Genomic DNA, 13935 nt, shown 5'->3' with positions numbered 1-13935 from the left:
CTGCAGTGAAAGTGTTCTTAAAATTAACAACATGTGCTGGGTCATCATCCGTGACTGCTATAACATGAAATATATGGCAGAATGCAAATAAAACAGAGCAGGGCACATACAATTCTCCCCCAAGGAGTTCAGTCACAAATTTAATTAACGCATTATTTTTTTAATGAGCGTCATCAGCATGGAAGTATGTCCTTTGGAATGGTGGCTGAAGCATGAAGGGGCATACGAATGTTTAGCATATCTGGCATGTAAATACCTTGCAATGTCAGCTACAAAAGTGCCATGCAAATGCCTGTTCTCACTTCCTGTTGATACTGTAAATAAGAAGAGGGCAGCATTATCTCCTGTAAATGTGAACAAGAAGTATAACTGAGTGGAGTTGTAGGCTCTGAAGTTTTACATTGTTTTGTTTTTGAGTGCAGTTATGTAACAAAAAAATCTACATTTGTAAGTTGCACTTTCATGACAAAGAGATTGCACTATAGTACTTGTATGAGGTGAATTAAAAATACTATTTATTTTGTTTATCATTTTTACAGTGCAAATATTAGTAATAAAAAATAATATACACTTTGATTTCAATTACAACACAGAATACAATATATATGAACATTTAGAAAAAAGTCTAAAATATTTAATACATTTCAATTGGTATTCTATTGTTTAACAATGCAATTAAAACTGTGATTAATCACAATTAATTTTTTAATCATAATTAATTTTTTTGAGTTAATTGCATGAGTTAACTGTGATTCATCGACAGCCCTATTTAAAACCCCAATGGCTGGAGCTTCCAGTACTTTCATTAGGATGCTATGTCAAAGCCTCATGCATTTCACTGTTTAACTATCAACACCAACAAGATGTATGTCATGTTATTGTCACAGTTCAGGGCAAGTGCACCTGAATTTCCTTTAATGCTCCAGCAAGGCCACCCATTCTCAGGCTTCCAGCTCCCCAGCTGTTGCCTTTTGTGGGTGGAGACCCACATCTCTCTCCCTTCTGAGCAGGGTATTTCCTGGCTGCACAGTTGCCTGCCTCCACTGTGTTATTCCTAGCAGAGACTAGCTGCCCAAGCACACTGCTTGCTTTCTCTGCAGAAACTGACAACAGTGTGTCAAATATCAGAGGGGTAGCCATGTTAGTCTGGATCTGTATCCGACGAAGTGGGTATTCACCCACAAAAGCTCATGCTCCAATACCTTTGTTAGTCTATAAGGTGCCACAGAACTCTTTGCCGCTGATAACAGAGTGATTGTCAACAGTTACAAATTACCACACTGCTCTTCCTATGCAAACCTATTTTATTCTTAAGGTAAAAGCACAACAGAGAAAACATATTAAAAACAATAAAAGAACCTGCACACATGCTATTAAGATTACCAGAGATCACCCCAGCCCTAACATGGATTCTGACATGGGCCCACTCCAGGCCCCCAGGGATTCCTTGTGGTTACAAGTTCATAACAACTTCAGCTCAAAACAAGAACCCAGTCTTATGGGGCCTCAGTAGGCCCAGTCCTTCCAACACTTCCCTAAGGATTGGGGCCCTCTGTGGACCAGGGTTCTGTCCATTTGCTGGGTCAGAAAGAAAAGTCCCTGAGCCAGTTTAAAACCAGGTTTTTTATCCAAAACCCCTTTCTTTGTCTGGGGCCCCTATACAATCCAGTTTGAACTAGCATATGCAAACCTTTCTGGAGGTGGCGGGGGGGGTAGCTTCAAAGGGTGATAATGAAGGAAGTATATTAGCATCGCCGTCGCTACTAGAGAAGCTATATACAATGCCACATTAACACATACACCACTGTATTTTTAATTCAATGGGCCCCAAAGGTATGAACTCTAATTCAGAAAGATTTATCTTAATTTCTTAAGGTTTGTTCAGGATATTTCAGAATATGGTCAGTCTGTCACACATATATCAAAGCACAGTAACTCTTTTGCACCCATTTGAGCTACTGTGTATCATAGATGTCTTGTAACACATTTGACCATAGACTCAGAAATTAAACAAAGATCACATTCTGTCTTTTTCCCCATGAACAGACCTCAAAATTTGGAAAATATTCTGGATGTGTCACCCCAGTTTAGTAATGTGTCAGTTATTTTGCATTAGTGAACATAAGAATTTTACAAAATAAATACCTAGCTAAAGAGAGAGGACCAATTTCACAGAAAATCACTCTCTTTTCATATCGGAGTTGTTTAAGCTTAAAATGTCCTTAAATGTTCTAATAATTGAAAAATATACAAGCATTTGTTATTTATATTCCTGTCTTCTTTGTATAATTGCAAACACGACCACAATACATTGCATATTAAAAGCATTTTATGTTTTTATGTAGAAAACATTTTCAGTTTCATAAAATGCGCAGTGAAATATTAAATCTAATTAGCCTTGCAGAAGACATGGATTCAGAAAGAACTAAGGGTGTTCTGATTTAGTAAAATGAGGATTTTCTAATGAAGAAACACATTTGGGTTCCATATGACTCCTAAATGTGCCAAATTTTAAATGTTAAAGCTGCATAGTTTATGCAGCAGCATTGACTGTGGTGTTCTACACTTGTAGTGCAACTATATGAATCTAGGGACGAGAGAAATAAAATACACAGTGGAATGAGAATATGAAGACCAATTAACAGTATAACAAAAGAGAGAAGAGTGCAACCCTGTGTGTTTTCCCTGAATGCTATTTTCCAAAATGACTAGAATTATACAAGGTAGGTGAGGTAATATATTTTATTGGACTAACTTCTGTTGGTGAGAGAGAGAAGTTTTCGAGCTTACACAGAGCTCGTCTTCTGCTTAACTATCAACATCAACAAGACATGTATCAGGAAGACTTAATAGACAAGGCTGGTGAAGGATGGGAGAAATGGAGATTATTACTGCCATTTTAAAGATGGGCAACTGAGACACAGAGAGATCAAGGATAAAATTTTCTAAAGTGCCTAAATGACTCAGTATTGTCCCATTGATTTGACTTCCAATAAGACTTAGGTTCCAAAATGTCTATGTCACTTATGAAAATGGAACCTAGGCTACTAAGACACTTAGGCACTTTGGAAAGTTTTACTCTTGATGACTTGTCCAAAGTCACACAGGAAGTCTGTGGCTGACCCAGAACTGCACCCAGATCTCCTGAGTCCCACTCCAGTGCCCTACCTACAATATCATCCATTCTCTCTATATTTAAACTTTTAACATTTTACAGTACTCACAGACTAGACACTGAAGACAATTTTGTGACGAAGGAATCTGTTGGGAAGGTATCGGGGGTAGTGTGTGACAGTGGTTCCACGGGGAAGGGAATACTATTTTCTATGGATGAAATTCACACTTGTGCAGAGGGCCAATTCAGTACCTTCTCCCTCCTTAAGACCCATGTGGGCCAATGCCGCGGGACTGCCAAAAGGCAGCCATGAAAGGGGACATCCACATATAATACACATACCCTTCACACTGTGAAGTTGGGCTCTGAGCAGTCCTTGTCTAGTAAGACAGGGATAACAGTGAGAGGGAAGGCCAGGTGCAGGCCAAAGGAGGGTTCATAGAATCGCTGTGTGTGGACCCAGTGGCCATACTACAGAGTGCAAGTGTCACAAAAGACTTTGAAGTGGCTGTACTGCATCTCCTCACCCTGACCCCAGGGAAGGAGGGCCATAATTTTCACCACCCCGACATCCCACCCTGCAGTTCACTCATATAAAGCAGATTACTACAGAAAAGGTGTAGAGAGTTGTTGGGTTAAGTTTGTGTACCTCTTCAAGCACTGCCTGCCTGGGGCACTAGTGGGTGAGCCCTGACCTTTCTAGAGAACACTGTAAATTGGGACTATATCCTTATACTCCCCTAGCCATGCATGAAGAAATACAATCCCATCCATGACTCAATTGTTTCTGACAGTTGTAGGCTTTGACCAGCTATTCAGCAGTGTCCAACACTGCTGTCCATCAGATCCTTTTGAGAAATGTTCATAACTTTCCACGTGGAGTTATTATTGCTGTAGTTAGAAGTAGCAAAGTTAGTCTTAAGCTCTTTTGCCAATTTTTTGCCCATCGGTCATTCTGGATGTACTTTGGGCTCTGAGTGTTGTGAACCTGTCTAGCCATGGCTAAGAAAAATCCACGGTGTTCACAATATGCCTCTCCTGGGTTGGCATCGTGTCCATTACAGACGCTCATATTTGGTGCCTGTTCTGCCTCAGGGAGGGGCCCCGCCAAATTTCAAAGCCCTGCTGCAAACACTGAAGGCAATAGAGGTCTAAAACAGTCTGGAGGATGTTTATAATGAGCAATGTTAAGCATCCTAAAAATAGGGGTTGGTGCTGCTCCCCTATTAATAATAATGCATCCATCCAAGAGGGTTATGATAATTTCACAAGTAAACTGCTTATTGGTGTCCGAAAGCCTTTCTCTAGACTCAGCAGTTTCGGCATAGAGTAGAGTAAGCATTTTATTGTGGATGGTGTGCAACTCTAATGTGAAGTTAACAGAATAAACTGTTTATGTTGAGCTGCTGAAAGCATTGCAAAACTGATGCCAGTATAAGAAACCTTATTAGGTTTCAAAGAAAGTAGGAAAGCTTCAGCCTAATCACAGACAGGAGGTCTTCAGGCTTTTGCTGATGACATCTGAAGGCCATTTCAATTGCTTTCTATAAAAGGAAAGGGCAGGATTCCAGTACATATACAATCCTTGGTAGGTTTTAAGCTGTCATCTTCTCTACAGCCAAGCTCTCCGGCAAATAGCAAAGTGCACAAATGGTGTTTGATTAGTGAGGTCAGTGAAGTGCTGCATTCAGTTATAATTATGGATTTTTAAAACATTCTTTGGACATCAGAAAAGACCTTATTTTATTTTTATTTATCTAGCGTTTAGCCAGGATCAGTAAATTCATGCACAATCAATACATCAACCAAAAGGCAAATAGAAACGCAGGAATAAAACACAAAAATCCACATACAGCAAAATAATTCCTACCTGTTTAGGAACACACACAACTCATAATTTATGAGAATTCAACAAAATGTCATTAAAAATATTAAGACTTTATGGATCTGAAGCCTGGTTTAAAAGAGTGTTGTCAAATACAGAAGCTTTACTAATTTTGATACTGATATGGGGACTGATCACACAAGGTGCTGAGTACCTTCTGCTCCCAAACACCTCACAGGATTGGGCCCTTCTTGTCTTCAGTGGGAGCTTTGCCTGTTCTTGTAGGATCAAGCTCAGAATCCCAGAAAAGCCCATATATATTTCTCAGCATATAATGTCCATTACAGACTCATTCTAGTGTAATTCTTGCACTGTTCCCATTAAAGAAATGATGTATCTACTACTCTGGTAGAATTTTAAAATATTTTAACACTTTTTATATACCAACATTTTTTGCCTACTTTTCTGTTTTGAGTAATGAACTCATGCATTCTCTCCAGCCCTAATAACAGAACAGAACTTGCATTTGAAATACATTTGAACTAGGGCTATCAAGCGATTAAAAAAATTAATTGCAATTAATTGTATGATTAAAAAAATTAATCGTGATTAATCACTCGATTAATCATACTATTAAACAATAATAGAATACCATTTATTTAAATATTTTGGATGTTTTCTACATTTTCAAATATATTGATTTCAATTACAACACAATAAAAAGTGTACAGTGCTCACTTTATTTTTTATTACAAGTATTTGCACTGGAAAAAAACAAAAGAAATAGTATTTTTCAATTCACCTCATACAAGTACTGTAGAGCAATCTTTTTATCATGAAAGTTGAACTTACAAATGTAGAATTATGTACAAAAAACTGCATTCAAAAATAAAACAATGTAAAATTTTGCAAGTCCACTCAATCCTACTTCTTATTCAGCCAATTGCTGAGACGAACAAGTTTGTTTACATTTTCAGGAGATAATGCTGCCCGCTTCTTGTTTACAATGTCACCTGAAAGTGAGAACAGGCATTCTCATGGCACGGTTGTAGCCGGCATCGCAAGATATTTACGTGACAGATGCACCAAAGATTCATATGTCCCTTCATGCTTCAACCACTATTCCATGGGACATGCGTCCATGCTGATGAAAGGGTTCTGCTCAATAACAATCTAAAGCAGTGCAGACTGACACATGTTCATTTTCATCATCTGAATCAGATGCCACCAGCCGAAGGTTGATTTTCTCTTTTGGTGGTTCGGGTTCTGTAGTTTCTGAATCAGAGTGTTGCTCTTTTAAGACTTCTGAAAGCATGCTCCACACCTCGTCGCTCTCAGATTTTGGAAGGCACTTCAGAGGCTTAAACCTTGGGTTGGTTAGAAATCTCACATTGATTCCTTCTTTGCATTTTGTCAAATCTACAGCGAAAGTGTTCTTAAAATGAACAACATGTGCTGGGTCATCATCCAAGACTGCTATAACATGAAACATATGGCATAATATGGGTAAAACAGAGCAGGGGATATATAATTCTCCCCCAAGGAGTTCAGTCACAAATTTAATTAACACATTATTTTTTTAACAAGCATCATGAGCATGGAAGCATGTCCTCTGAAATGATGGCCAAAGCATGAAGGGCCATATGATTGTTTTGCATATCTGGCATATAAATACCTTGCAATGCCAACTATAAAAGTGCCATGTAAATGCCTATTCTCACCTTCTGGTGACTTTGTAAAAAAGAAGAGGGCAGCATTATCTCCTGTGTATGTAAACAAACTTGTTTGTCTTAGCGATTGGCTGAACAAGAAGTAGGACTGAGTGGACTTGTAGGCGCTGAAGTTTTGTTTTTGAGTGCAGTTATGCAACAAAAAAAATCTACATTTGTAATTTGTACTTTCATGACAAAGAGATTGCACTACAGTACTTGTATGAGGTTAATTGAACAATACTGTTTCTTTTGTTCATCATTTTTACAGTGCAAATATTTGTAATAAAAATAATATACACTGATTTAAATTACAACACAGAATACTATATATATGAAAATTTAGAAAAAAAGTCCAAAATATTTAATAAATTTCAATTGGTATTCTATTGTTTAACTGTGTGATTAATTCAATGCAAAATTATAATTAAATTATATACAAATTCATATACATATAAGATTAAAATTAAATTGTAATTAAAACTGATTAATCGTGATAATTTTTTTAATCATGATTAATTTTCTTTAGTTAATCACGTGTGTTAACTGCAATTAATCGACAGCCCTAATTTGAACATAACTACATTATTTTAGGAGAGAAATACCTTAGTGAAAAACAGAAGAGTGAGCATTTCACTGCCTATGGCTGAGTAGTACGGCAGCCCTTCAGTGACCCTTTGTGCATACACATCAAAATATTGGACAGCACCTTGACCCTGTTGAGTTTCAGTGCAAGCATGAGTCCAGTCTTCCATGCAGGCATAAGTATGGTGATGCATCAGGTGTTCATTGAGTGCAGATCTCAAACCCCAATCCACTAATGTGAGGTAAAAAGGAGAAGGGGTTTGGGCAGAGGATGAACGTAGCTGAAAAGACATGAGCCCAGATCCTGAGTGGGTGTAAACTGGTGTAGCTCCCCACTGCTAAAAATTGAACATTTTGGGGAATACTGTAGATCTGAAAAGAATGGAACTGAAATAATTATCTCACAACTCAGAAAAGGATGCAATTAATGGCACGCCAAAACTCAAAGATGTATGGGAGATCAGTCCTGTATTTAAAAAAAAACCTCTTTGGCTTTGTAATGAGCTAAGACAAGGTTTAGAAACTTAGAGAAAATGTATCTTCAGGACAGTCTTGTTCATATGAAAATGTTGACGCTACTGAATTTTTAAGATAGCAACTCTCACCTGAACTTTTCTCCATTTCAGTCATAAATGAGGGAAAATCCAGAAAGCTTTATCCTCAGTTTGGAATGTCAAATTACATTCAGTACATAAAGACTTTGGCATTATGAAGCATCTTGTCCCAGATCAGGGAGAAGGAGACATTTTTAATGATCCCAAACACACATTAGTAGCATTGTAATATATTTTTCTGCTACCTGGCAGCCTTACCCTGAGAGGTGATGAGCACCTGTAGCTCATGTTGATGGTAATGGGAGTTGCAGGTGATCAGAGGCTGTCAGAGTGGGGCCATACACTACTTATGAAAAGGTAGAATCCTCCTCTGGGACCTCTTATTTGAGAGATTTTTAGGATTTAGATTATCCTATTCAGGGTTACTACTGGGGAGAGGTGGACATAACTGTCATTCTGTTGCCAAGGGTGCAAGGAAATAACTATGGATTATGAGAAACATGCCCCACAATCCTCTTTCCTTTTCTGTCTTGTCTTTTTTCTTTTTCTTTTCTTTTTTTTGTCTTTTTTTATTCTTTGTTGCTATCTGAGGTCATAGTCAGGCAATCATGCTTTACATATGGAAGGGCTGAGGAGGGAAGTGCTTGATTCTGCACCCATTGAAATCTATGGAAAAATTCCTACTGATGCTAATGGGAGCAAGACTGAACTCTAGAATAATGGTCAGTTTTTCTCTGAAATCCTTCTATGAAAAACTCACTTCTATATTTGAGTCAAAGAAAAACTGATTTTTTCGTAGCTCGGATAAATCAATATTCTTCTGCCTCAAAGATTTTATACATGTAGCCAGCTGAAAGAAAAACTGGCTGTAGTGACTTCCACTGGTACTGCACATGTACATAAAGTGAAGCTGAAGATCTGGACCATCATTTTAAATTGGAAATAGTGAGTTGTTTTGAACATTTGTGCCCATATTTCAGGTTCTTCTCAAAAGGAAAACAAGATAAGAGTTCACAACCACTTTGGATAGATTGGTACAACAGAATATTCCTGTCAAAGTAACATAGCAAGTCAGTTAGAATCACTAGTCTAATTTGTAAAGAACAAGTATTATGTCCAGGTACAAAGGGCGTGCATTGCTGCACTATCCTCTTTTCTGAGGGTGAGTGGAAGCTATGAGGGTTTCTAGTAGCATTAATTTGTACGGAGAGTTTCACTTGGTCTCAAGGGGATTTGGGGATGAGTTATATTCTAAACTTATCTTTTGCTGCAGTTTCTATAGTGCAATGGCAATAGTATAATCCAAGCACTTGGTTTGTCTCAGGGCAATAAAACAAAACAAAAAATAGTCTGGAACATACCGCAGTGTGTCTTATTGCATACTCAGCCATTGATCAATGACACAAAACGTAGGGTGAAGTGAAGAGTGATTTTAACTATATATATTTATTTTCATGGCTGCATGTTTGAGCTATACCCATTAGCTTTTTTTACTATTTTTACCAAATTAGCTGTCCAAATCAAAAAGACCAAGTTGTTTTCTTTCCCTTCAGTTACACAGAATGCCTTCCTGGATATTTTTTTCATGGTAGTTATGTATTTGTTTAAACTATAACAGATTGATGCGATTGGCAGTATTAAAGAAAGAGTCATTGAACATATGATGAACATTCCTTCTGCTTTCTATTTTGCTGTAGCAGGGTAAGCATGAATCCACCTATCACGTTCCATTCCCTAATTACTAATCTTTACTAAGCTCCTTTGCAGCCTTATGGAACCACACCATCAAAAGTCTTACTAAAGTTGGCTTTTCTTTTACACACAAATACATGTGTTCCCAACTTACTGGGAACAGAATGAAATGGCTTCTGAGGCATAAGTACATGTCAAATATTAATTCAAATATTTTACTCTTTACTTTTTCTTCCCTTTGTAGCCGGACCCTGCTGGCAGAGATATTTCCATTCGTCCAATTTTAGAGCACTGTGAAAACACTCACATGACCATTTGGCTTGGCATTGTCTATGCCTACAAAGGGCTGCTCATGGTAAGTATTGCTTGCTTTACACAGCAGTGCTGTCTAGTTGCTACTCTTTGGTAAAAATAAACAGCTTTCCTAATGGATAGACGTAAGTTTAAAAATCCTTGAATAAATCTTTTTAAAGCAGATGTGATATTATATTAAGTAACAAGGGCATTATTAAATACAACACTAAAGCTTAACCTAATAGATATAATGCAAACTAAAGAATTTGGCAATCAAAGAATGGGAATACGAGTGAGAAGATATGAATTGTGTTTAAATCTCTTGTGGAACTCAGGCTAAGGGGCTGTTTAATTTCAGTGAAGACATTCAGGCTCAGGGCAGAGCTTGGGCTGTAGTACCCTGTCAGGTGGGAGGGTTCCAGAACTCAGCTGCAACCAGAACCAGAACTTCAACATCACAATTAAACAGTCCCACAGCCTGAGCCCTGGGCCGGCCACAGGTGTCTAATTGCAGTGTAGACATACCCTTAGGGGCCTCAATCCAATTGAAAGTCACTCCAAATTACTTAGGCTCTTCTTGAAAATTCTACCAATACTGTTTTGGTTCTTTCTGAATTTCATAATGCTAATGACTAATTCTATGTGACTAGTAAACTTTCTGTTAAACCAAACCTATGTAAGATTACTTCTGAAAATTAGGAAGTATTTTAGGAGACACACTGTATTTTTCAGTCAATAAATATAGGACACATTCTGCCCTCAGATCCGTGCAGACCCCTATAACTGGAAAGAGCACTGAGTTCATGTCGTTAGTACCCAATTGCTGACAAGTCATTAAACTTTTTCATAATATATATGTTCTTTGCAATGTAAAGGCTGCATGATGATTGATATATACAGTGTTATTGTAGCTGGGTTGGTCCCAGGATATTTGAGACCAAATGAGTGAGGTAACATCTTTTATTGGATCAACATCTGTTGGTGAGAGAGACAAGTGTAAGCTTGAAAAGCTTGTCTCTCTCACCATCAGAACTTGGCCCAGTAAAAGATATTACCTCACCCACCGTAATAGTTGGTATGCCATTTGTCTTAATGAATAATGGGTTTCTTTGATTTTGTAATCATTTTCAGTTATATCTACTGTGTCTTCCCAATTTGTCACTGCTAGCAGGAAACTCTCATTCTTGAACTGTAACCAGATTTTACACATTTTGCATGTTTAGTTTTGTAATACAGTTTCATAGTGTATTAGATCAAAAGGACCATAACTGGTATGCAAGGACATCATTGGCCAAACCTCTTAAGTGCCAACATCAACTTACAAAATTATAAAATGTTCACTCTGCATTTTCATAGGTAAAAAGTAGGCATTGGTGTTTGCTACATTTTTCTCTGTAATTTTGTTCATAAGAGTTAATATGTCAAAAGTTTTGTCTGGTTCATCTATAATGGTGTAATAGAGCTGGTCAAAAATTAAATTAAAATTCTGAAAAATGTTGAAGGGTTCAAAGTGAACTGATTTTTTCTTTTTTTTAAAAAATTGCAGAAATAATTATTAAAGAATATTTCCAATACAATTTTCTATGATCATTTTTATAAAAAAATTCCAAGAAAATTTTCACATGGTACATTTTTTTAAAAAGTCAACAAGTTGTTTGTTAAACTTCATTTTGGATAAAATGACCATTTTTGACTAAACATTTTCTTTGAAACATTTTGGCCATCAGTGTAACATTTATGATAACATGAAAGTATTTATTTTTGTGCTCTAGATTCAGATGATATCTCTGTAAGGAAGATACTCTCTTACATATTTGAGTTCAGCTAAATAGTAGGTGCTGATTTGATGATCATTGCTCCTTTGTCCTAATATAGTTTTTTGAATAGCCTGATGAGAAATTCATTACTATTTAAATAAAAATAATGTAAGTGTCAACTAAGAATTACAGATTAGTATGAATTTGATAATTTGGCTACTGAGAATGTTGCTTAATCTTTTGTTGCCTATCACAAACACTACTTTGGATGCTGAGCAAAATTCCATACATGTTACATGTGGACAACTGAACACCACTAATACATTCGTCCATAGGTAACTTGTGGGATAGAGACAATTAAAGCAACTAACACTAAATTGCAAATCTGCTTTTGTATTTAATTACAAACACATACAACTTCAACAGTAGCATATGGTTTAAATATATGTTCTGGGTTGTTGCAGATAAATTGTTATGCAAATACCATTTAGGACTCCACACATTTAGGCCCCAATCCAGCAAAGATTTACACAGACAATTAGCTTGACACGATATGAATAGTGCCATGCACTTCAAAGGGACTACTCACTGTGTGTAAAGAGAGGTATGTGTGTTAATTGTTCCAGGAGCAAGACCTTAAGGTATGTCTAAGCTGCAACTGGAGGTGTAATTTTCCTCTTGGATAGATGTACACATGCTAGCTTTGATCGAGCTAGCGCGCTAACAATACCAGTGTAGCTGTGACAATGTGGGTGGCAGCACAGGCAATCCACCCACGTATAACCTAATCTGAGGCCCAGCTAAGTACTCGAGTGGCTAGCTGAAGCCACCGCCTGTGCCGCTATGGCTACACTGCTATTTGTAGCCCACTAGCTTGAACAGAGATAACACACATATACCTACCCAACCTGGAAATTGCATCTCCACTTACAGTACAAACATACTCTAAGGCAGGAGTAGGTAACCTATGGCACGTGTGCCAAAGGTAGCACACAAGCTAATTTTCAGTGGCACTCACTCTGCCCAGGTCCTGGCCACTGGTCCGGGGAGCTCTGCATTTTAATTTAATTTTAAATGAAGCTTCTTAAACATTTTAAAAACCTTATTTACTTTACATACAACAGTAGTTTAGTTATATATTATAGACTTATAGAAAGAGACTTTCTAAAAACATTAAAATGTATGACTGGCATGCGAAACCTTAAATTAGAGTGAATAAATAAAGACTCAGCACACCACTTCTGAAAGGTTGCAACCCCTGCTCTAAGGGCTAGCCTAAGGGCTAGTGTACACTGGCAAATGCGACACTCTAAAAAAAAAACCACCTCCATGAGGGGCATGGCTCCCAGCACTGGTGAACTGTCTACACTGGCGCTTTACAGCGCTGAAACTTGCTGCGCTCAGGAGGGTGTTTTTTCACACCCCTGAGCCAGAAAGTTGCAGCGCTGTAAATTGCCAATGTAGACAAGCCCTAGGATAGTATCAAGCCTAATGAATGTTGTGTAACTTCTGTGCTTACTGTCATAATTTATAGTAGTAAAAGTAAACTAGAGCATATGTATCATTAGCTACTCATTATTATGGTCAATTAGACATTCTGGGTCATGTGCATGTTGTCCCTCATTTACTGGCAGCCATATTGCACTGACTAATTTACTACTTTTTTGAAGTTTGCAAAGGCTGTTCTGCTTTACTAATTACAGTTACTTGAGGTGTACTGTGTTCCATAGCCATTAGCCAAATACATACCTTTTATTATTTTGGTGCCTTACCATAACACAAATCTCTGCTATTGAAAAAGAAAGATGCTCTCTTACTAATTAGGCTACTTTTGTCATCATTGCACCTTTGTCCTATTGTAGGTATTTTTTTTTGTTTTTGTTTTTGTTTTGTTTTGTTTTTTTGCATAGCCAGATGTCTGAGGACCTTAGGAACATTTTTCATCTCATTATCACAGAAGTTTAATATTTCTGTATTCAAGACAGATACTTTGCCAGTAGTTACAGAAAATAGAAGCCAATTATATCATTGTGAAAAATATTGGAAGGGTTTGAGATACAAAACTCAACAATCTATAACAAGACAAACATTCATTTCAGTTATTTCACATAATTCACTAAAGGATAGATACACAAAAGGAATTTAGGGACCTAACTGCCACTTTAGGTGCACAAGTCCAAAATTTAGATTCACAAAATTCTACTCAGCTGCCATCTAACTCTGGAGTCTAACGTCCGTCCTGCCTACATTTCTGCTCTCAGAGTCCCTTAGGTGGTTTCATTTCTGTAGTGGACATGCACAGAGTCACAAAAGACCTAACGCCTTGCTCCTAACTCACATCTAAGCCCCAGTTGGTTTCACAAGCTAGGTGTTCTCCCACCTATCTCACCTACCTGATCAGGCC

At 37.5% G+C, this 13935-nt stretch overlaps 1 protein-coding gene across 2 annotated transcripts in view; it reads left to right on the top strand.

Moving 5' to 3' along the window:
* GABBR2 (gamma-aminobutyric acid type B receptor subunit 2) overlaps positions 1–13935 on the top strand; it is a 900562-nt gene that overhangs the window by 794304 nt on the left and 92323 nt on the right. For both annotated transcript variants that reach the window (XM_039527208.1, XM_039527207.1), the window contains exon 14: positions 9725–9835. In XM_039527208.1, coding sequence (XP_039383142.1) covers positions 9725–9835 — 111 coding nt within the window. The remainder of the gene's footprint in view (positions 1–9724; positions 9836–13935) is intronic.

This window comes from Mauremys reevesii, linkage group 2, assembly GCF_016161935.1.
Source record: "Mauremys reevesii isolate NIE-2019 linkage group 2, ASM1616193v1, whole genome shotgun sequence".
Taxonomy (NCBI): Eukaryota; Metazoa; Chordata; order Testudines; family Geoemydidae; genus Mauremys; species Mauremys reevesii.
Note: the sequence above shows the minus strand (reverse complement) of the source record. Positions and strands in the feature narration are given on the sequence as shown.